Source organism: Artemia franciscana, chromosome 19 (assembly GCF_032884065.1).
Source record: "Artemia franciscana chromosome 19, ASM3288406v1, whole genome shotgun sequence".
Lineage (NCBI taxonomy): Eukaryota > Metazoa > Arthropoda > Branchiopoda > Anostraca > Artemiidae > Artemia > Artemia franciscana.
The window spans coordinates 18848288-18874536 of record NC_088881.1 but is presented as its reverse complement, the minus strand read 5'-3'; the positions used below and the strand labels follow the sequence as shown (position 1 = coordinate 18874536).

Here is a 26249-nt window from a genome sequence, read left to right as displayed (position 1 = left end):
TATTACTATGGCTGGTGGAAAGATTTAACAGCACTATACTAAGGTCAGCCATTCTGATAAAAAGGAAAAACTAAAAACAAACAAAGTAAAGCAAAAGTTTCTGTCAAATTTCGGGTGTCACATATCTACGACTATGTGTCGTAGTCGTACATATATACGACTAACATTTTCCCAGATTGGGCCCTATTTTCGACCAATTCAATATTTATTTCTGTTATGTCTGTGCGTGTGCCTATTGAGCTGCCCATGGCCCAAAGGCTTCATTCAGGATAATTTTATTGCTTAAATTATATCTTATACTTTTCGCAGGTGCCACCAATCAATAAACAAATTATTTTTCCATCATTGTGGTCATTTTTTAGCAAATGCATGTTTGCTTGTGCGTGAGCGTGCGTTTGGTATCCCTTTGCCCAAGGACTTCATTGAGGATATATGTTTGAAGCTGATAACAAAGACAGGTTTTTGGCCAATTTTGTAATCCAATTGAAAATTTACCACTTCAAAATAAAAATGTTTGTTATGTTGCGGCTTTTGTTGCATTTAGTTTTGAACACATCCACAAAAAAGTAATAGAAAACTGCACAAAAGTAATCAAAAACTCCCCTCCCCCTCATACACAAAAAATGATATCGATTTGTAACTGGTATATTCACCTTTTTTGAAAAATTATATTCAAATAATATATTATTAAATATAATTAATGTTCAGCTTTATGTGCTGTAAAATTTCAACTTCTTCTTAAGCAATGGAAATTCAGCATTTCACGGATGCCTTGACAAGACTCGTGAATATGGTGGTCACCGCAAGTATAGACCACCAGCTAGCTAAGATATGATTAAAAACAAACTAATCAGGTCGACCTTGTTTGCCCCCTTGTTTACCCGACGAGGGTGTCTGCAAATGGCAATTACTGGCTTAATCAAGGGTGTTGCTTCTGAATTGAATTTAATCACAATCTATTAGCCCTCGCCTCTAATTCATCATAAGAACGGAATCAAAATAACACCCATATATGGCAGAATAAATTTAAACTTTCTTTTCTGAGCCGTTGATGGTAAAATCAATAAATGCCATGGGCTATCCTAGAATATCCGACTAGCCTATGGTATACTTACATATACGCTGTCTACTATATATATTTTAGAGGGGGAATGCAAGCATAATTCAGTGTAACCAATAAGAAACTCTATTTCTATTCTTGGAATCAGAGAGGTCTTTATAGAATTATGGACACCTTGACAAGGGGATGTGCTGAGCCCATGTAAGGCTGTATATGTTTGCTTAAAATAAAACTTGCGTCAAAGCCTTTGGACTAATGCGACCCTTATCATTGTTGGGATCCAGAAAATTCGGCTTCAGTATTTCAAAAGGCATTATGTTACACGATTTAAGCTTTTCTATAAGAGGTAACCTCTTTTAAACTGATGCTAGTAAGCAATTTTGGAACAATGAAGGATTTCCGAGGCAATCGAGATACTGGCAGAAATGATTTTGATACAGTAACTCCCTCCTCCAACAACTTCTTTGAGTGATATAGGGGGAAACAACGAATAAAAAAAACTTCACTTCTACATATCTTGAGAACTTGAACCCATATGAAAACAGCCCTGCAAACACAAAAACTATTCAGGTACGACTCCGTTCTAAAAAATCTAAATTTTTCACATTGTCCCATAGCTTCTAATATTTTTTCATACAATTCATTTTGTTTTGAATTTTCCCTGATTTGTCCCGACCCTCCCCCAAAACAAATCCCTGCATGGGTGCCTCTTAAGAAGAAGCGTTCCTTTATATGGTTGTATGTCGAATGCATTGAACATCACCGGATTGGTAGGTTAACCCGTATTTCAGCCCTTCGAAAGGGAAATTGGAGGAAGGCCAGCATTAGACTTTAAAATAGAATCTAAAAACATACAAACATGGAAAAAAAAATACTTGAAAAGGAAAAAATCTAAATTATTCTGTTTTTTACCTTTCACTTAGGAAAATAACTAGGTCTTTCCATCCCACAAATATCTCTACTGCTAGAGGGTATCTCAGACTTTTTTTTTTTCAAAACGTGTAAGAAAGATTCCTCGGTACTTTTGTCTTATAGCCACCACACTCAAGATCTTGTATCACGAACATAAGACAATAACCAGTTTTCATGGTCTTTATACCAGACAACATTAGCTTTGGCTCGATGAGAAACTACATTGTTGCTATATTTTAATTAATATTTAGTATGTATTTTGGTTAGGTCATTTCAGGTTATGCACTTAATATAATAAGGTCTGTCCCCACTCCCTCTTCCATAATTCTTTTTGTAGTTTTCATAATTTTGCTGATAAAGTATTATATTTTCATCATATTTTGTTTCATTTCATTAGCCAAACGTCACTTCGGTTCTCGACAGAACTGGAGTGTGGTGATTATGAGACATAAGTACCGATTCCCCTACTTCAAGTGCTGTCAAACCGTTTTGACCATTAACTTCTGACAACGTATTAATTCTTTTATCGGCCCCCTCTGAAACAAAAAATGTGTTCCATAAATTGACTTATTTTATTGCGATCTAATGAAACCTTACTATACATACTTGTGTCCACAACTTCCAGCTTATCAACAATCTGAAAGAGCATTGATGTTATATTATACAACGGGTACTTGAGTCCGAAAAGCAAGCAAAAAATTCACGTTATAGAGCTCAAATACAATCAGTAGGTTTGATTAAACAACAAAAATCTTTATATTTTGATATATAATGTATACCATGTTTTGTTTCACGTCAGGGGGATCTAACTGAAATTTAAAGGAAATATTTTCGGGAGGAGAGGGGATCAAGAGAACCTAGAATCTTGTGTTTAGGAAAAGGGGACGGAACATTGTTTCTTTGGTGCTCACAAAAGAGTATATCACATATTTTTTTATGCATGTCATCCGATAGGCTCTTAGGCCAGTTTTCATACGAATCAATAAGAAGGATAAGCTTCACAAAATTAGCAATGATGTTTTCAAATTTTGTTAGTTTCAATCTCGATTCACCTCAAAGCTTCAAATTCAATTTATTTGTCTAACTTGTTAAAAAAGAATTAACACGAATGAAGCCAGACACAACCATCTACAAGCTTGGGAGCACAATTAAAGCTTTTATATTGTAGTTGACCTGGTGATGATAGAAAACAAGATTACAAATAGAATATTTGTTGGCAATTGACGTGTGACAAAAAAACATAGACTAAACCACGATTGTGACAAATATATTGTGTAATCCTGTTGTTCAGACACAAATGGTAAAAAAAAACTTAAATCTTCTGAGAAGACTATTCCCACGAAAAGCTTTAACTCTAATTGTCGTTCTTTTCTAAAATCTTGAAAATGTAAAATTGTTTTGGGCACGACGATATGATCTTTATTTTTGAAAAAGACGAAAAAAATTTTCCCTTTCATCTAAATTACCCTTAAATTGTTGCAAAAAAATGTGTCAGCATCTAATTGGATGAGTTTTTATCGTTTAAACTCATACTTTATAAAATTAACTATTGTATTAAATAGCTAATAACTAACAATTTGTATTAATAAATAAATAAACTTACCTTACTCAGTTTCCCGTCACTATGACCAATAAAGGCTAGAGTGTGAGTTTCCGTAGTAGTCGCTGCAATAGATGTAAGTAGAGAATTTTGAAATTCCACAGCGAAGGGGCTAAATATCGCAATTTGTCCTGATATCTTAAGTCCCAAACCTGGTTCACAAAAGTTCACTATGTTACCAATCGACTGAAAAAGAAAGTGTGCATTATTGGTCTACACTGGATTGAGGTGATCAGAAACTTGAAAAAATTTAAATAAACTAGAAACGGGCTTTTTACGCTGCCTGACCAAAGGAAGAGTGAGATCCCCACAAAAAAATTGGTAGAATGCCCCCTCCCCCTTCTACCGGAACGATTGAAAAATAATAACCTAAAAATACACTTTTTAGCGATAATTCCCTAGAGAAACTACTCTGCTTCCCCTACCCTCTACTCCAGAGTCAAATCGAAGTATACCTACGGTTAGTAATTAGTTCAAAATACATGAACATTCTTCATTGAACTTTTTAATAACCGAAAACAGATATACCGGTACAGACAAGTCTGAAATTAGTAATGCATTATGTTAGGGGGGGACTAAAAGACTGATGCTGCGTTGCGACCAATTGGCAGAGAATTAATTTCAGAATGCATATATATATATATATATATATATATATATATATATATATATATATATATATATGCCAAAATAAGATTTTGCCCCTGATGGGAAAACGGAAACCAGAAAGTCTCTTAAAAGCATGTTTTGCGTGCTTGAGTAGTGCAGCTAATCGTTCTAACCCTACAATGCAGAAAAAAAGAGGTTGTGTACCTAGATATTAAGCTTTTCGTATATATAAATGTGATTGTTTTTGTTGTCCTTTTTGTTACAAGGTGTCCAGGACAAAATGAAGAGTCCCTTGTATGTGTACCTAAACAGGTTTGCTTTCGTGGCTTTTTCCTAGCTAGGTTGTTTTCAGAACAGAAGAGTTAGAGTTGCTCTTAATTTAAAAGTGAAGAAACCAGCCTTGGAGTCGTTAAAACTAAGGTTTTAGATCCAGGCTCGTTTGGAATTGAGATTTGGGACTTTTGTTTACCTTAACATGTTTGGACTTGAAATAAACACTTCAAGAAACGTGACACTGGGACAAACTAAAGGCCCTTTCCTATCATCGGATGACATTGTAAACAATGGATCTTTTCATTTTTTTTTTACTATATAACAATTTAGGCTATAATCTGGGTTGCAGCGGTAGCTAGCAACCTAATAAGATTTTGGGATGTAATCACGCCCCAAACTAAGAAACACAATAGCCCATAATTCTTAAAAATAGTTTGAAACACGAAGTTTACTATTAGAACCACATTGTCCGAAACGTCTATATAGGAAACTTAGTCTCTTGGCTTGAACAATAAAGAAAAGATGTAGGCTTGAAAAACAAGAAATTTGCTTAAACTACGATAACTACGATATTAGCATATACGGCATCTTTTTTTTCTTTCTTTCTTTTTCTCCTCTGCTAGCAGGGTACTGGAACATCATAGAGAGCTGTTTAATGGCTCATTTTAAAGAAAATTGCTACATCTAGTGCCTTTTGTAATTAAAAAATAAATGGTTCTTAAAATAGGATCGATTTTCACAAAATCGATGCAGCTGTAACTAGCAACCTAGTAGGCTAATCCGGGTTGCAGCAGTAGCTAACAACCTAATAAGAGACGACCAAGTCCAATACTAAGAAACATAGCTCATAGTAGCTGAAATATTAATTAATAGAATCCCCCAAGTATTCGTAAAAGTAAGCATAGCTCTTTGGATTGACAGACAGATTTTCCGAAACCGCAACCTTAGACTGTCAGTTTTCTTTCATATACGTTGTTTCGCCCACAGATTATAGAAACTGAAACGTCAAACTTCAAATTTGTCTCGTCCAGAAAACCAAACAACACTATGTAACATCACCTAGCAGCATATCAAAGCTACTGAAAAAAAAAACTCGAATAAAAAGCTACAATATTTATTTTGGTTGGCTGGCAATTCTTTATTAAACTTAGGCCGAGGTGTAAACTTTTTTTTTATTTTTTACCCAAATGTTAAAAGAGAAAAATCTTAACAGAGTCAGAAAGAAACAGAGATATGAAACTGATTATTATAGGTAAACAAATTATTGATTTAACAACTATATTTAAGACCTTTCTTATGATAAGTGGATTTAAACCTGAACGTCCATGATCAGCACTCATAGTCACATTCACTGTGTTGCCATAAGGAATCCCTTTAAGTTAAATTTGTCTATTAGCTGGCTAATATTCTTTTCATAGAAGAATTATAATAGTTAATGTATAACCATTTCTTTTTTTTAGCTGTCAGCAGACTCTAGGTTTTATTTATATCGATTGCTATTTCAAAACATAAAAAGGTAATATCTTGGTATGACGCACATAACAAATAGCGGAAAAGATAAATAAAATCAAAATTACATGATGATATCCTATCGTCCCAATTTCGTCTCAGTACCACTCTGCTCCAGCAAATCCAGGATATTCCAAAGCGATATGCATTATTAAGTGATTCTGAATTTAATTGTTTTAATTGGCAATATTTAATCAAAGCCCATCGAGTTAAAGTTTTACTAGGTGTATTGAAGAACGATACTGTTATTTTATTATAACCATTTGTGAACAATGGGTAAATTGCGAAACAGTTCTTTTCTCAGGGACTTTTGGGGTAATGTCATCCCTAAAGGCATATTCATTGCGTAATTATTACTTTAAACTATGATGAATCAAATGGCTATCTCAAAAATTTTCATCGCATATCATTGGGGAGAAAAGCAGCACGAGAGGGCGAGGGGGCTAGTTGCGCTCCAATCTTTTTCGTCACTTAAAAAGGGCACTAAGACATTTTATTTCCGATCACATGAGCCCTCTCCAGATCTTCAAAATTCACTGGTTCGATTGCATGCTCAACACTTGTCTTCTATTTATTGTTGTGTTTCGCGTTGTGACCCAAGTTTTTAAGCAAATAAACGCGCCCTATCTCAAAATTCCATTATCCATACTGACGATTTTTAGGTCCAGAAATTGATTATCTGGTATCTGTGTGGAAGTAACATTCAGAGTGCGATTAAACCGGTTAACGACTCATACCTTGAGGGTATCAACTGATTTAAAGCTTGCCTTGGTATAAGCACTAATTTTATACAAAAATAATGCACCCAAAATAATAGAAGGCAAAGTAGTTAACTTAACAATTATTTCGTAAATACTATTATTTTGTTAGAGTCAACTTATGTATATCTTTTTTTTACAAGTACAGCACTGAAAAAGGACTTGAATAAATACATTTAGAATCGAATAAACCATTCAAAGGTCAAGCTGCCCATGTGCATTAAGTAGGTTATTCAGGGGGTGGGGGAGGATTTGGACCGCCCATATATCAAATTATTACGATTCCCCAAGTATATTTTCCCGCTTTTGGCAATTTTTTTTTCACTCCTATGAAATGAATTTTTACGTGTGAGTCCGTACCAATATCATAAAAAAATAGCACACTTCCAGAAATGGATTCGATGTTTTTTTTTTTTTTTGTTTTTTTTTTTATGTACCAATCGTCTTTTGATTGTATATCCAAAAACACACTCGGTGACAAGATTTTTAGACTCCTTCGCGCCCTATTACGTCAGCAGTGTTGCAGCAACAGTGTCCTGAAGTCGAAGTGATGGCTCATCATTTGTGTTTTTGGTGTTGTCTTTGTGCTTTTGTCTGACGAGACCCAAGTTATTGCAGTATGATAAAGGGAACAAATAAAGATTATTATTATTATTATGTTTTAAGGGAAATATCCTGGACGTTTCTGGTGTCTACACGTTAGCTAGAGTACAGAGTGTACTCCAAGTCCATATCATCTCGGATTGTCTCCAAGTTGGTCCCAAAACTCCCAATGCTATCAGGCCTATACTAAATATCCCAGGAAAGTAATCCTTCAGCAAGAGAAGAGAGGCAGTTCCGTGTGAAGAGCATTATAAAAAGAAATCTAGAATGAACTACAGTCAACATTTTCAAATGGAAGCAAGACAGAAGATCCCCCTCAGGTCCCCACCCCTGAATCCTGTAATCTTGGCTATTTTATCACGATTTCCACAATTTCCGTATTGATTACCTAATTTTATTGTTCTGAAGATTCTGCCAACCCCATACCATAAAAAAATGTCACGTGTATGTGCCTGTTGGAAGTAATGTGAATCATGGCCTTTTCATTTTGTAATGTGACCATGTTCAGGAGAATTTTTTTGTAAAATAAAGAATTTTTTTATTTCTAACTGTGTGTCAGAGTAGCAAGAAACTAGAGGCTGTTCTTCTTCACCCGCATGTGAAGTCACCTTGAATTATAATTTGTTCTATATACATTTGGAAAAGATAAGCTCAAGAGAATAAATCAGTTTTGCTTCTCAAAGACATTTTTTATTCATCTGATATGATTTTTTACACATATTTCAATGTACCATGCACATCAGAATTGTCAGGACATACCGCAAGCTTAATATCTGTTTAATCACATACTTTTCCATACCTGTCGAACCTAAACTTGAAGGGACCAAAAGATGGCTTGATGGAAGCCATCAAGATGGAATAACTTCCCATGCACCTAGTCTATGATATATGGACAGCCCAAACAGAGTTGTTTCTCTAGTACCTTTTTAATATTTTTCCTCCTTCGGGTAATCAGAAGAGGCATGTGTCTAAACATTTTTTTTCACAAGGTTCCAGAGAAAACGGAGAAGAAAACAAATTACTTAATATACTAAATGGACTCTTTTTCTTTTTCAAAAAAAAAATATACTTGCAGAAGTTCTGGTAAGCATAGGCATTCTCTTTAGCTTGCATCTCCATCATTTTATAACTACATTTGAAAATAACTAATCATCATCAACTATCCTTGAAAACTCGCAACTTCAACGACAAACTTGAATATATGGGAAGGTCTTTTCTTGAGAGCACGTCAAAATAATACTGCATTGCCTGACTAGTTGGCGAAATGGTGACAATTGGACAAAAACTTCAAGCAAATGTTATTGCAGAGTCACTTACTTAAGTTCCATGTCTTTGGATATTCGTGACCTCTTTTTTGTTATCAAAAGCAACCATCTTCCACTTCCACAAATTACTTTTCGTGACCGGATTTCCTAATTTAGTAGCTTATTAACCTCACGTCAACTAGAACCATTTCTCGGCTATTTACTGGGATTACTTTTCTCATGCTGTTATTAAATGACAAAAGTTAAGACCGAAAAAAGTGAAAAAATAATGATAACCCTAATTAAGTTCAAAGCTATCATATCCAAAGAACACACGCGGACAAATCAAAAAAATTGTAGGCTATGTTCGTGAGATTAGCCTAATTCTTGTATTGAAACGATATAGCATATCGTATTGAAACGACAAAAATAATGATAACCCTAATTAAGTTCAATCCATCATATCGAAAGGATACACGCGGACAAATAAAAAAAAATGATGCACGTTCGTATAATTAGCCTAATTTTAGTACCGAAACGATTCAGCCCCAACCACACACCCCAAGGCCATATCTAGGATTTTTTACGGGGAGGAAGGATAAACAAAATTAACGCAAAGAATTTTTATATGGATTACGAGTTGGACTTTTTTTGGGGGGAGGGCATCACCTAGGCCCCTGAACATGGTCTGCCCCCCCCCCCTCGAAAAAAAATTAATTTTTGTCTATGTGCCTTTTGTACAATTATTTATTAGAAACTCTTGCACATAGTGTATTTTGATTGGCTCTACTAAAACGTGGAATACAAAAAAAGACAACTGTTGGCTATTTATTATTCAATTCTGCATCACCCAAGATATATCCTCTTGAACTTCGTTTTAACAAGTCTCAGGGTAAGATAAAACTAAGACATTACCTCCTCTAATTTTTTTTTTAACTGAACTAAGGAAACATCTTGTTACTTCGGAAGGGGGAATCAGGGAAACTTTTCCCTTGAGAGATGTAGCATCTTATCGAATTATTCTCCCAAAGAGATTGTAGAAATCTTTCAGATTTAAGTGTATTGGCCTTTGAAAGTTATTTCTATAGAGAAAAAGTTTTAAAGGCTTAATTCGTTAAGAGTAAACTATAATCACAATGACTAATAATGAAGAAGAATAAATCTCAAGTATACGATGCGTAATTAACTTTATTACCATATTTGAATACATGAAGTGATCTCAACGCTTAACGGGGAGTAAAAAGAAGGCAAATACAGTATACCCCACGGTACTGTGCGCCCTCCCCACTAATTTTGGGCTTAAGCGATAATCACTAATTTTTTCATAGAATTCACCTATTGTTGCTGTTATGGTCCCCCCTTTCGAAAGAGATTCCTGCGTGCGTGTCTGTGATAAATTTTTTTAATATGTTCAAACATGCAATACTCATTCGGATAAAAGCCCATGTCCAAAGACGCATAGATATTATATATTTTTTTTTCGTGGTTTCAATTAAATACATGAAGCAAGTTGGTTAGGTTTATTAATGTTTATTTTGTACACACAGGCCTAACCATAAAAACAAAGGGGCGGAGAGGAGTAAATCCCGCTGATACCGATCCAAAGCATCTTCTCTCTGCAAAACAGAGTCAAAAGGGTGTTTACTGACCTCCTCCCAAAAGGTTTAAGCTTGTGTCTACCTATGTATATACACGATAAGTAAAGCCACAATAGTTGATGCTACTATAACCAGTAGGATTAATAAGAAGCTAAAATTAAAAATGCGAAAGAAGTAACTAGTCAAGCAAATATATACAGTGATAAATGACATTTCTGGAAGAGGTGGGTAGGTGAGATGATGATCCACAAATTTGCTTGGATCATATACTAGTTGCAGGAAGCGAATGTGCCTTGAGCGGAACGAAAGCCGGTGTGGTTCTCCGATAGGACCGTTAAGAGGGTTAGCCTACTACCCCAACAGCCGTAAAGACCAAGCGGGAGACGCTCTAGAGGGTTGTCTGCAGATTAAGCCTAGAACAACTAAGTTCAAGGGCGATGAGACTGCGCAACCGCAGCTACATTGATTGCAGGGGAAATCCATGCCAGGCGTGCACATCTTAGTAGGGACTTTTCCCCAGCGGAAACACCATTTTCACTTAATTTATTCAGTGAAAATGCCGAAAAAAGACATTTTAAATGAAGACACCCAAAAAGGTATTTTTCAAAAAAAAAAATGGACATACCGCCCTCTCCCAACTGATGCCACTGGGTTTGGTCAAAGCCAAAGAGACGGTGCTTCCCCAGCAATATTAGCTACAGGGACGAGTCGAGTTAGGTTTGCGCATCTTAGTGAGGAACTTCTTAGCTGATGGTAAAGAGATGGTCCTAATCTAGCGAAACTGACTTCAGGAACTTGAGTGGGTCTTCAAACTAGGCAAGCTGGTCTTAGTTGCGGATCGTCGGGCTGTAGATTAGGGTATAGCATAAAAGGGTAGTCGGACACACCAGTGTTAGCAATAGCCATGATTGCATGCAAGACAAGTTGGAGAAAGCAGGATCATTCAAAAGTTTGCTCCCCAAAAAAAATGTAGCCTAGAATACTGAATCCAAATTCTGGCACGATTAATCTGCTTCCAGAAAAATCCCTTGAAGTCCTCAGATACACCTGAGAATATTCCCCGATCTCCATATCTCTATGCATAGAATATAGGCTATCAATAGAAAAGTTTGGAGGGCATACCGCTATCAATTACCGTCAACTTAATTTTCGGTTGAATGCAAATCGAACTAACACATTCAATTAAATGAAGTCAAGTGTAAAATTATAAATACTGAAAAAGTAATGTGTATTATAGTACCGTATTCTTTACGGTGTATGTTTGTTTGCGAGCTTTCTTTAAAATAAGTAGCCTAGCAAAATGAGACACAATAAAAATGAATCAGGAAATTGTAAGGGACAAAGATAGAATTTTGTAAAAACTTAAAAGAAGATCAACAGAAACTTGTCTAACGGGATGGCCTCAGATCCCAGGGACTCCCAGATAAATTTAATGACTTTACGGTTTTCCGTATTTTGAGATTATATTCCAAAAATCCCACTACTGTACTAATAGTTCTTCTTTATGTTTGTTTATTGCTGTACGAAGGATTTACGCCCCACCCCTCAGAATGGATTCCTGTACACACTTTGGGGCCGAAACCAGTGGCAAAGCCACATTTCTGTTCTTGGAAGGATCCACAGGTAAATCTTACCTTTGGTAAATCTGTACTCTATACCGTGGGGGGATATACCACGGTAAATCTTTTTACGGTCATTTTATAAGAATAAAAACGTGACCAAATTGAAGCCCCTAACCAAAGTCCTAACTATGAGGTATCATATTGAACAATATGTTGAATATCTGACTTTAAAGAGCTCCTGCTTTAGTGGAGAGAAGTGTGGGTGGGAAATCAAAGACAGACTCGAAAGCTCTTCATAACAGCTAAAGGACGCAAACAAAGGTTTACAAATTACAAACGACAGTGCGTTTTCCGCAATCTAGCCTCTTCCTGATGATTAAGCAAAAATTATATCTTGTCTCTTAAATATATTTGAAAATTTTTTAGATGACAATTTATAAAATTTAAGTAAGGTCTGAGGTACTCTTTATACTCTCGCTACTCTACTATTTTCAAAATTCTATAAAAGGGGCAAAACTAATTTATTGTTATTGTAATATCTTAAAATTCTGCTTTTGGCTAAATCACGACAACAGAAGTTTTAGTAATGACTAAAACAGTGGTTAGTAATGCCTAGTACTAATTCTGGAACTATTTAGTAAATATGTCAGGTCTCACACAGAGATAATGAGTAAGCTATACAATGGTTCCATTAAATTCTCTTCATTTCTTTTAATGCCTGATTTACAATCCGCTCAAGGCATCTTAAACTTGAAGTCACGATTTCTTCTTTTTCTTCGACAAAGAAAGTTCAGAATATTCAGCTGATAAAGCTGCTCTGCTAAAAACAATTTTAATTTTCTCCGTCCCCTTTAATAATTAGATAAAAAACAAATTTGTTCAATTGAAGATAAGGAGTAACACTAAAATCTAGGAAAAACAAAAATGATTTCTTATATGTTGTGGACTACCCAATCCCTCACTCTGTAAGCTAAAGTCTAAAAGTTCTTCAATAATACTTCTCATTCAAATTCAACGGTCCTTGTGTTTTAGCCGGCTTTCTTAAAAGAATGTGACAAAAATTCAAACTTTTGCTTAAAGAGCGAGGGATTGAGGAGGAAGAAGCCCCCCTCAAATACAGAGTAGTTTTAGTTTTGGTCCTACTTTCTGACTATTTAAAAAAAAAAACGATGCCAGCAAATCCCCCGGCAGAGAATCCCCCCTCCTCCAAAAAATTTTTACATTTCCCAATAACAAATACTGTATGTCAAATGGGCAAATTTTATAACTTGTAGCCCCTTCCCCAGGGACTATAGAGGGTCATGTCATCGGCAAAGGCATAGTTATTGGACCTTTCAACGATGCTGAATCAAATACCTATATGTCCCATTGACTACATCAAAGTTATTTCAAAATACTTCTAATTCTAATTCAACAACCCTTGCGTTTGAGCAGTCTTTCTTAAAGAAATTTGACACAAGGGCGAAACTTTAGCGTAAAAAGCGAGGGATTAAGGAAAGGGCAGCCCCTCTCACATGCCGAATAATTTTGCTTGTTTTAGGTTCAGCTGAAAGACTTCGATTTCTTAAGTTAATTAGTTTTTAAACTAGTACTAAGTTCGTGAATATTATTTAAATACAATGCCCCAGTCTTCGACGAAAAATCCGAAACCTAAATTCAGCCACATATGTCCATTTCCATTTTTTACATTTAATTCGAAATTCTCATATAATCTTTTAGACTTTTTACAAACGTGGACCTCTGAAATAAATCACTACTTGAGGGCAGGTTTTATCTGCTCTTTATTGAAAAAAAAAAGTTTTTTTTTTTTTAAATGAAAGTAAGGAGCGACATTAAAACTTAAAACGAACAGAAGTTACTCCGTATATGAAAGGGGTTTTTCCTCCTCAACGCCCCGCTCTTTACGCTAAGGTTTTTTACTGTTTTAAGAAGAAGAGTTAAGAGAAAGAGTCAAACTTTAGCGTAAAGAGCGAGGCGTTGATAAGGAAAAGCCCCTTTCATATACGGAGTAATCTCTGTTCGTTTTAAGTTTTAATGTCGCTCCTTCCTTTCATTTCAAAAAAACTTTTTTTTTATTTAATTTCTGGACGTTTTTGAATTAATGCGTGTTTTGATTTTGGCTCTCCGCACATAAATAATTAAAACGAAATTTGCATATTAATTTTTTTGAGCTAAATGGCTTTTTCATAGTTTTCATAAGTAAAAAATATACGTAACTTACAAATTAAATTACGTAGCGAACTTCTATATTCGTATGTTTTTATTGCGTGTATGAGGGGGCTCACCCCTCATCGATACCTCGCTCTTTACATTAAAGCTTAAATTTTTTCCCAATTCCTTAAGAATGACCCCTGAATCACAAAGGCCACAGAATAAATAGGGTATAATAGTTGAGATACCTTAGCGTAAAGAGCGAGGTATTAGGACGATGTAAACCCCTCATATACGTAATAATTTCTGTTCGTTTTAAGTATTAATGCTGTTTCTCACTTTCAGTAGAAAAAACTTTTCATACTTATATTTTCATTGTTTTTTTTTTAATAATGCTAGAAAATCCTGCGCCCCCTCCATTGAAAGTCTCTTCCCCAATGAAAAGTTCCTCCATGGAAAGATCCTCCCACGTAACCCCCACCTCAACTCCCCCCAAACCAAAAAATCCCCCTGAAAACAACTGTACACTTCTCAGTAGCCATCGCTACATGTAAACACAGGTCAAAGTTTGTAACTTGCAGCCCCTCCCACGGGGACTGCGGGGGAGTAAGTCTTCCCCAAAGACATAGTTATTAGGTTTTTCGACTATGGTGAATAAATGGCTATCTCAGAATTTTGATCCGGTGACTTTGGGAAAAAATGAGCGTGGGAGGGGGCCTAGTTGCCCTCCAATTTTTGGGTCGCTTAAAAAGGACACGGGAACTTTTAATTTACGTTAGAATGAGCCCTTTCGTGACATTCTATGACCACTGAGTCGATACGATTACCCCTAGAAAAAAACAAAAAAAACAAACACGCATCCGTGATTTGTCTTCTGGCAAAAAATGTGAAATTCCACATTTTTGTAGATAGGGGCTTGAAACTTCTACAATAAGGTTCTCTGATACGCTGAGTCTGATGGTGTGATTTTCGTTAATTTCGTATGACTTTTAGGGGGCATTTCCCCCTATTTTCTAAAATAAGGCAAATTTTCTCAGGCTCGCAACTTTTGATGGGTAAGACTAATCTTGATGAAACCTATATATTTAAAATAAGCGTGAAAATACGATTCTTTTGATGTAACTGTTTGATTTGTTGTATACAACGCGTCGTAGTAAGATGAGAAAACCGGGAATTCAACGAAATACCAAGTTTTCTTTTGTTTTTCTTTTTTATGAAGATGCAGTGGATGAAAAAATGAATTTATGTGATGACTTTAAAATTGAACAAGGCCGTATCCAGGATTCATTTTCGGGTGATGGTACAAAAAATTAAAAACGCATCAAAATTTCTTTATATGCATTTTGCTACATTTTCAAGAGTTAGACAATAATGAGGGGGGCTCAAACCCCCTTAGCTTCCCCCTGGATACAGTCTTGAATGTAACCATAGTTTTTGATGGATTTAATGAATGCACGAAAAAAGTAACAACGGAAAATTAAAATTATGACAGTGGATACAATAGAAAGCCCGTATATTTCGTTTCACATCCGCCCCCTTTTTCAACGAAAAAAAAACAAACAAACAAACGACTAAAATATACAAAAAATGAAAAAGCTTCATAGTTGTTTGGCAAAAGTGATGACCACTCCTTTTAATGATAATACAGTAAACAAAAATATAACCAAAATGGATGTTCCAGTCAAGCTGAATCAATTATCACCAAAAGGCCAACAGAATGAATAATGTCTTCCGATATGGAATTCTTGTAAATGGAATAATCTTTTATACGAATTAATCAAAAAAAAAGAAGTAAAACAGTGGAGCCACATCAAAACTTAAGATGAGCAGAAATCAAGGTGGTCCACATTTTAGACGTCAAACACAACAGGCGGCACGCGCCAAACCTGGAAAAACTGTGCCAAGTGTTGTTGATAAGTGTGCCATACTTAATGGAACTGCACAGCAAACGTGGCGTTCCAAGATATACACCAGGTGATGCCAAGTGGGCAACCCTCAGCAAAAATGAAGTCAAGACATTACAGATACGCTATTTTAATATCCCAGCAAATTTCCCAATTTAAGAAATTGAGGGCCGCTTGAGCCTCTCTCTCTAAACATTACCTGAAAGTTTCAATTCATATATCATCAAGCCATTGCAGATAATTTAAAAATTTAGGATCACATAGCGTCTTTTGAACTACTTAGGTGCAGGTGTCGTTTCCAAAGTATACCCTTGGGAAACTACGGTAATTTTGGCTTTTTTTGGATAAAATCACTGTCTGAAAATTTGTATCCAATATTATGGAGTTACGGCAGCGGTAGCAGAAAAGGGCACGGCAGAGAGGCTGGTTGCCCCCAACCGCTTTGGGCCTTAAAAACTAAAAGTTTCAAATTATTAATTGAATGAGCCCCCTCCTAAGTTAATACGACCACCCCCTTTCATGCAAAGTGGTTGGGTTAAAAATGTTTATACAGACCCTTTGTTGGTCCGTTTTTGGGAGAACCAATATTTGTTTTTTACCTTTTTTTTCGGATTGGGTTTCCTTATCCCAAGGACCTAATGGTATAGGTTTCTGAGCCGGTCGAAAACGAAGCATTTGAGCCCAATTGACCCCCCCTCCTTTGGGGGGGGGATATCGTTTTCCAAAAAAAAATTGTAAATTAAACTCCTCTTGACCTAAGGAGTTGAAACTGAAAAGATCAAACTGATCAGGGACAAAAAAGTGTTTTGGCCCATTTGAAGCCATCTTGGCCCCTATTTCTCGAAATAAATGTTTGATTTTTGACCCAGAGAACAACCCCTACAATTTTTTAGATTTTCCCTCCACCTATTAAAGTATCAACCAACCTCTCTTCAAAAAGCTTTGGTATTAGTCTACACTTTACAATGTTGTGTGTTGGTATTATTGGATAAAAGGTCTGAAGAGTCACCAGTCATGTGCCCTTATGGACTTACTCGTCACGGACTGAATAGGAGCATAAGCACCACCATTCGACAGTATGACCCATGATAATCAGCTTTTAAATTTAATTCCTCGATGTTCTTAAATGATTGACTATTTTGGCCCAATTAAGACCAAGATCGTTGCTTTGGGGCACAAAATGGCAGAAATCGGCATTTGTTGCGACACGATGTTTTTATTGCTAGGCACTAGAACTTATATATCCGTTCGAGTGATCCTTCTTCCAATTCTTTATGACCAATGGTTCGATACAATCACCCCTGCTCAAAAAAAAAAAAAATGCGGCCAACCTTCACGAGAAAAAAAAAATGTAATATCTCGGAATTTTCCATATATGGCTAGTCACTTTTGAAAGTTCGAAAAATCTTTCCCTCAAAATGAATAAATAAACACGCATCAGCGACCATGCTTCTGAATAAAAAATTGAGCTTGGAAATTTACATTAGAGCTTGGGAAGTCCGCACAAGAGGTCTCAAGACATATTCAGGTTCATGGTTTAATTTTCACCAAGATGCACTTTTATTTTTGAGTGTTTTACCTCTGTTTCTAAAATTACATAAGTAATACGGTATGTACAAGGTGAAATGAGATATAGCCAACCTTTGGAATCTGCAAAAAAAGTATATTGTTGTGATGTACATACTGCTATCAAAATTCTACTTTTTTGCAGTTACAGTTTATGAGGTCTGCTCTTCACTGACAGTTCTTTACCAAGATAAATATGATTAATAGGCAAAAAACAGCAAATAGAACTTAAAATGAGCGAAAATCATCAAATATTAGAGGGGAGGGCTTTGTCAGGCATATTACACAGGAATCTGTTTTAGGCCACGTAAATTCAAAGAAACACAAGAGATGTTCATTATAACGAACATATAAGAATTAACAAAAATAACACGAAGTTTATTCTTAACGGTACTAAAAATACCAGAAAATAAGAAGCGTGGATTCAACAAGCCATAAGTAGTTTTAAAACAAATGATAAATCATATCCTATTCGACATCATGAAAAGTTGTGGGAGTGGCAGCCCAGGACCGTATCCGGGATTTTTTTCGGAGGGGGGGGGGGGGTATAAAAAACATATCAAAATTTGTTTATATTAATTTTGTTACGTTTTTACGAGTCGGACAAACATTCTAGGAGAGTGGTTAAAACTCCTAACTCCCACCTCTGGATACGGCCTTGTGGCAGCCTCTTAGGATATTTAGCAATTTGGGTCATTTGAAACTGAATTGCTCTACTGTTTATATGTATATGAGTAGCTTTTTTACAATTAAACCTATTTTATTGCTATAGCTTTCGCTAAAAGCCTAGTCGGAATATTAAGGACTATTCCCTGACTGGGACGAAGGCCTAACTCCCTTTGCCCATTTCAAGAAAGGTTTTTTAAAAAGTTTATGTCTAGTTCAAAGGAAAGGCGGTTGTTTTGATATTCCCATTTAAGTTGCTAATGAGCTTAAAACCGAATAATTGACTAGTCTAGCAAAAGGGGTCTAAATTGGGATAAAGGGACTGTAAGCATAGGCTCTTCGTCCCCTTTTCGATTATAAATTCTTTGTATGGTAATTAATGGGCTGTATTTAAAGACAAAAATGCTGTGAATGATTAATAAGGATTATGTTGATTTGCATGGATGTATTTTCAATCCAAAAAATAGCGATATTTATCCTACAAAATTCTATTATAAAAAGACAAAGGGCAAACCAGTGATATTTGTTACGAGAGCGCCGAACATAAGGGGTAGGAGTGTCAAACGGTCTTTGGAAAAGAGCCTTAAAAACGCTCTATCAAATCCCGCACCTATAGAAAAAGGAGACTTTAAACTTAAAAGAGGAGGGGGTATTAAGTGAAATTTCTTGGAAAGACAGAGAGGCAAAGACAGAATTGCTCAACTTACCGAAAGAAGAACACAAAACTGCCTGATTTCACAAAATAAAAGCTTGGTAGCTGTACATATAAAAACTAGAACATTTCCAAAAGCCCTTGCTAATATAAAATCCTTGCTAACAGCAAACTGCAACATTACTTGAGCATACAAGGACAGGAACAGGGAGGGGAATCTTTAATTTCTAAACCAAAGGCCCCAAGGGCATTGAAGCTTAAAACAACATTCCCGGTTTGAGGCTCCTCGACGATAATCCTCCCATATTCCCCACAAAATTGTCGCTCTAAAAAACCTAGGCTACATTTTTATATCAAAATGTCAATTTCTTTATTTTTAAAATTTTCCTAGACTACAAAATTTCCAGAATTCCCTTTTTGCCCCTATTTTCCAGATTCCTCAGACAAAAGCTCTTAAAACATAATGTTAACAAAGGTACCGATTTTTCAAAAGACTCGTTTTCGGTTACGGTAGCCTATAAGAGGATGACCGTCAGCTAATTTAGAGTCTATTGAACGCGCTTTAGCCCGAATAATTGCAAATGCTGAAAACTGTGATTAAATTTATTGAATAAAGGTTATAATAATACCAAAATTAAACTGTAACACCTTTCAATCTGTCACTCTCCATTTGAAGCAGTTGGCTTTTTTGCTCAGAAGAAGCATTTCCTGTTTGGGCTCTTTGTTTTTGGACATGATGTTACCTAAAGTTTAAAAGTTATAAGTTGGAAACTTTCTTATAATTAGACCCTACACAGACTCTTTTGTAACTGACCTTTTAATTAGAATATATCAAAGGCGGAAACTTTAGGCATTAGGGGATTTTCCTAAGAGGGAAGGTGGCTGAAACGCTCATTTACAGCAAAACAAGGCAAGTTTCAGGGATTCGAGGATTCAACAAATATATTAAACCTACATGATCACGGGGAATGGCTATAGGGTGTTCTGATGAGTCTAAAATCACGAATCATTTTGTGTGTAAAACATCCACACCTGCGTATAGGGTGTTTTATCAAAATTTTCCAATATTATTTTTGGTCTCTTCTATGGGGAAATCACTCCAATTTCCATTGGTATATGTCTGTTTAAGAGTAGAATGTAATAAATACAGAGATATATGCAAAACTTACCCCCACTTCCAAACATTTTCCTTCCAAAACTGAACCTGAAATATAATCCATTCCACGAGCAGTAACACTTCCGTTAAAGCACATATGAATGTTCTCCTTGAACCTTCTCTCAATTTTCGCCAAACTAAAAACGCACATTGCTGATTGATTCAGAGGCTCAGCGCTTATCCCCTTCTGAGGTGAAAAAACACCAACTAACACCGGATCACCATTTTTAACACCGTAGGAAGCTGCAAGGTCAACACCCGCAGAGACTAATTTAGCATCTTGGATTAAAGTGTATCCATCAGGATAATCTTCACTTTCACCGCATTGTAGAGTCACTTCACTATAGCTCCCAAAATTACCATCGTTAATACAAACACGTGCGAGGCGGGTCAAATAACCTTGTTCCTCCTCTCCTGGATAGGATGACCTTTTCTGTACTATCACAAAATAAGCATGATCAGTCGTATTAAACCCATAGACATACTTCACTAAGAAATGATCACGGCTTTTAACGTCTATCGAAATGGATGATTGTTTATCAAACCAATTTTCATGTAAATCTAAGGTTTCTAAATTGCGACTTGAAATCGCGGGGACATCATGTCTATAGTCACCATTAAAAGTGAACGTCGTCCCAACATATAAGACGTCCGAATATCCGGATGAGGTCTGTGGAGCAATAAATGCAAAAGTTGAAGAATCTTCATCGTTGGATGCAACTGCTTTTGGATAAAATTGATTTTCTAGGGAAATATTTTGTAAATTATACTTATTACATGCTCCTTGCAAAATACTACCACAAGCAAGAAGGCTATTTGAATTACTATCAATTACTAATATTTTGTTGACATTATCCGTCAATATTTGTTCAGCTGTATCGTTTGAACAGCCGTTTGAGTGACAGTGCGGACTATCCAATTCTGGTCCAGTGGATATACTCTCGACTAATCTTAAATCAGCGTCCAACTGATAAAGACGATTCACACCACCAACGAAAACTTGTTTCCCCTCTGAATTATATACCAGGTGTTTAAGTCTAACTGAGCTTGACTTGAATTCAGACACAATGCTTGGATTTACTGTGTGCTTTGGCCTTAGACCGTTTACAGCAATCAAACTGGCGAAAATAAAAGTCCAAAACAACATTTTCTTGGAATGTCTTGATGGCTCATAATTCATCGTTTAGTTTTTGCCACTATTTGGATCATTGCCTGGAAAAAATCAATTAATCACATACATCATTAGAAAATAAGCAATAGAAAAAGTCGCTATGAAACACTTTTTAGAAACTGGTCTATTCACAGAGAACATATTCAACTTTGATAAGACCAATACAGACATCTTTTTTTTATCTCTTACAAAACCCTTTCTACTTAAAAGTTTGCCAAAGAAATCTGGCATCACAAATGCATAAAGAACACTCGTGGTCTTACAGTCACCAAAACATCGAATTATTTCATGAAATTAGAAAAAAAAATTACTTCATATTAACAATAGCCTATAAATGATAGTTTGGTAGAAGTTCAACCTCTCAAGGGGCAATACGGAATATTTCCCAGAAGAGAATCTGACGGTATGTTTTCGCGATAATGTGTATAAAACTATTATTTGCTTTGATTTTAAAAATGTAACACCAAGCCAGGAGGGGGGAGGATTTACCACCTTCATTCAGAATTTACCTGGAATTATACCACCCTCGTGCATTCTGGCTCAGTAAAGGAGACATTCACTATGAGATTTGGCTAATGCCAAAATTTGGCACTTGTATGATATACCCCCTACCTACTTTTCTTAATCTAATTAGAACTTCGGATTTTCCACAATTTTCGGATTTTTTGATAAAAATATGATGAAGATATAATACTTTATCAACAAAAGAGAATACCAATATTATGGAAAATCCAAGGTTCTAGTTATATGAAGAAAATTAGGTAGGGGGCATATCCTAGAAATACCAAAAATTTAATTAGAGCTAATTTAAGCCCATCAGTATTTATTACATAATTTTTCAACCAATTAGAAAATTCTTTGAAAAACCTGATAGGCTCAATTTAGCGCCAGCTAAATCTATGTATAGGTAAAATATCATTATGGATGGGTCGTAAGTAAATTTACAACTTAATTATTTTTTTGTTAGCTTCTAAAATTGATATTTTTTAAGCGTTATTTGAATTTTTCTCGGAAAAAAGTAGGCGTTAAATCCTTAAGCTTAGGTCCATGGCGACAGCCAGATTCGTTATCAGCAGGTGGTGGTATTTTATGGGAAGTTTAGGCGATACGGACTTAAGTTTTATGCGACAAAATATCTGGAGAATTTGACGGACAGCATCGAAACTGAATCTATTTCGGGATTTAAATTTCCTCCTAGGTTTTCCTAGATATTCGAATATGATTATATTAACAATGAGGAAAGGCCAGTGTTTCTAAGACATTTGATTTTCCAAAAATAATGCATAATATGTATAACTTTCACCCAACATTTAAATAGGCCGGAGAAATAATCTTTCATTTAATACAATATTTTTAGTGTGTGTTTTCTTTACTTTGCGTTTCTCTATGCTTTGTTGACGATGGGAGTTAGTAGGAGGAGGGATTGTAGTAGTAGGACCTGCTACTCCTCCCTTGCTTGAAAATTCTTTTCTGTACAAAGCACTTTAAATTACACTACTGGAACATCTTTCTAATGTGTTACGGCTTGTTTTCTTTGGGGGGGGCGTCAACAAGGAAAAAAAACATAATTTAAGTAAGAAGTGTCCAGAATTTCCGGCAATTTAGCATTCCACACCTGGATCAAGGATATCAATTTTTCTTTAGTAAAAGTATTTATTTCTGATATTTTCAGCCGTTTTGTCGTTTTAAATTTTTTATATCTTAAGCTCCTCTACTTTTTTCGATTCCAAAACCGATTAGTTACTTTTCTTTCCATCACTCTCGTTATTTGTCACACCTCTTTCACCTTTACAATTAAAAACATGAGAGTTTATCATAAAACCGACATTTCAGTTGAACAATGATAATAATTTTGACAATTTATTTGACATTCCGTGAATAAGCTATTTATCGTGAGCATAGAAATATCCATAGTAATCAGATGCAGGTGTTAGTTTATTTGAAGTAAGAGCTATTTTTTAAGACACCCCTTTCTTTTCTTTTTTTTTACAAAAATCCAGTAACTTAGCTATATACAACGACGTGTTGCGTGATGGTGGGCATATGTCATTCTTTCCGACGACTGATAATTTTCCAGGAAAAGTCTAATAAGATTATCAATATAGTGCCTTGGTTACAATCATGCCTTTTTACGTATTTTCTGTACAATACTCTGGGGAAATATATCAACTACCTACTGAGGGGTATATATATATATATATATATATATATATATATATATATATATATATATATATATATATATATATATATATATATATATATATATATATATATATATATATATATATATATATATATATTATGGGTACTTACGTCTTATAGCCACCTTATCCAAGAAGTGAAGTTAGTTTATTCCTTATTAAAAAATCCTTACTTCATAATATACAGAACAATTGTAGCTAAACATTTTGCATGCAGACCCGCTATACTTTACCTCCCCCCCCCCTTATGTGCAAATATATAGTCCAAATTATATATTTTCAAGGCATTTTCCCACCCGTAACTTGTTTTTGTTTTCGTCACAGTTGATTCAATTTACAGGTACACGGGTTAAAACAAGAGCGACGCGTTTAAAGAATAGCTGGAAAATACATAACTTGGACTATATATTTTCACATCGAGTGGGGAGGGGGGGGTAAAGTATAGCGGATCTGCATGAAAAATGTGTTACCTACAATTATTCCGCATTTTATGAAGCAAGAATTGTTTCATTAGGACTAACCTAGCTTCACTTCGTGGGTGTGGTGGCCATAAGACACAAGTACCCAATACTTTTCAAAGAAGGAGCAGACATACCCAACTACTAATCTAGGTCTGCTTCTATAAGATATACCTAAAACTAGATAATGGAAGGAGCTAAATATGAAACAGAATTCTAAATAATTTCCATTTATCATTAAAAATTATCAATGTTTGAGGCTAATCAAAATACTAGGTCAACAGTGTGTGAGGCATGTCAAAATAAAAACAGTTAAGACATAGCAGACGAAGCAAATAAAATGGTGTAACGCCAATTTGTTTACACCATACAGAGTCTATTAATTACTATTTACCACTAGTTATCGATTTTCACACAAAAGTTAGTCAAGCCAAAATAATTACTATCTACAAGTACTATCATTAGTCAAGCAAGATAATTATAAACCTTTTTTGCTTTGGTGTGAAAACCAGCCCAGTTGGATAGAACTATGTTAGTGGAATATCGACGAATGACATAAAAACGTAATAAGGAGAGATTAATTATGAGGAAAAGAAACATATATTCTGCCATTCAACACATTCGTAGCAATAGAAATTCGAATTGGGAATAGTAAATTTGGTGATTTTCCCATCCAAGCAATATAACTCACGAATGAGCATTTCAGAAGCCAATCTGACCAAGTTCACATTATACATTTAGGTAGATTTTAGGCTTAAAGCTTTGGATTTTTCACTTTATTTTAGACTTGATGGGATATTAACTTTGTACGTTCACAAGCAAATCCCCTAGAATTAAGGATGATTAATTAAAAAAAGATAAATAGATTTACAATTGAACAATCGGTAATTTTTTATATGGCAATTTGACGAAGTTCGTTCTAAAATACAAGATAACATTCTCTTTACTCAACAGCAAAGTAAACCCCCAAAATTACTAAAGTTTCTTTTGCCACCAGATGAAGTTTTTTGAAATTATTTTCTTGGCTGTTTCTTTTTTTTTTGATCGGTCAAATCAACTTCTAATCATCTTTAAATTTGTATTGTTTTGCTCTGACAAGTACCTAGTAAAGATACTTTGGGCCAATATCCTTGGATTTTTATGGTCCTCGCAACTTTGTCCCGCTATTTCCAACAGTTTTTACAGAGTTTGCTTATTTTTTACTATTCTGAAAATTTCTCCTTACCCCTCAAAAACTACTACTGATGGGTGCTAAATTTTTTTCCTCCACCCCTCCCACTAGATTTTAAGTACACCTTTATAAGATTTTTATTGAAAATAACTTTTTTGGTATTTTCACTGAAAAACAAGCAAAAATATTACTCCCTTGATCTCCCCCCCATATAAATATAATCCATTTCTCATGGGAATTTGAAAGAAAGCACTTAAACTGAGCATATATAGTTTAAGCCCACCCTCTCAAAAATGGTTACCTGCCGCCTCGTGGCTTTTGCGCAACACTGCAATGTTGCATACATGGTCTAGGCAACAATAAACAACTATTTTGTATGCAGTGAGCATAAGGAGGGGTTTACACAGGGGGAAGGACTCGTCCTCCTGAAATCCTAAATTTGCCCGAATTTTCGGACAATTCTTAATCAAATTGTCAAACAAACCTGTTTTCGTGCCCCTCCCCCCGAAAAAATACTGTGTACGTACCTGAACATTTGTTTTGGGAATAAATAAAACATCAGGGGTAGTATAGTCTCTGAAACCAAGAGGATTTTGGAGCCAATTTTCCCAAAACTAAGTGAAAATAACAGTAAAAACTAAAAAATAATTAATTTGGTACCATGAAGGAATTATTTAGTAGTATAAAAGTACTATAAAGGTACTTTATAGTACTATAAAAATAAATATGCACTAAAAAAACTTAACTGTTTCTGTTCATGCTTGAATTATGCAGGTTTATCGTGGTTTCGAAAAAAAATTAGAAGAAACTAAATTTCACCTGGCTAAGGTTGGGGGAGGGATGGGTCACCTGAGGTTTGGGAGGGGAAGTTGCCCCTATGCTCCATAGAAAATTACACCCCCACTATAAAACCTCACTTTCTTGCTTGAAACCTATTCTTCCGTTATCAGACATGTTGAAATTGATTATTTAAATTTTAAAAAGGATTGCAATCCTTTCTGGTGGTGCTTTCTTTCTTGATCTGAAATTATTTAATTTTTTAACTTAACTTAATGGATATTAAATAATTAGAATTAAAAGCAGGTTCCTCTGATGTAAATATTGCTTTATATTTGTGTGTTTCTTGTTTCATAATTTCATTGTTTAGTACTTTACTTATCGTCGGGTAGGCTACCATTAACTGTTTGATAAACCGCATATACAAAATAGTTCAACAATGAAATGTAGGCTAACAAAGATCTTAAAAATCCAGAGATAAGTTGTATGACAGAAAAAGCTCATAAATTTTAATGAGATTTATGGCGAAGTCGCCAAAGAGGAATTCAACCTCAAACCCTGACGTGCAATATCCTGATCGACTATAAATTGACATTATTGCCTTTCTTATTGTTCCTTAAACGCCTGAATCAAAATACCGTCAAT

The 26249-nt window shown here is 35.2% G+C and overlaps 1 protein-coding gene across 1 annotated transcript in view; it reads right to left on the bottom strand.

Moving 5' to 3' along the window:
• The window catches only part of LOC136039374 (plexin-B-like), a gene marked incomplete in the record, with an annotated part of 235955 nt that overhangs the window by 180061 nt on the left and 29645 nt on the right, over window positions 1–26249 (bottom strand). The window contains 2 exon segments of the mRNA XM_065723049.1: window positions 3576–3758; window positions 19837–21035. Of these exon segments, the coding sequence (XP_065579121.1) occupies window positions 3576–3758; window positions 19837–21003 (1350 nt within the window).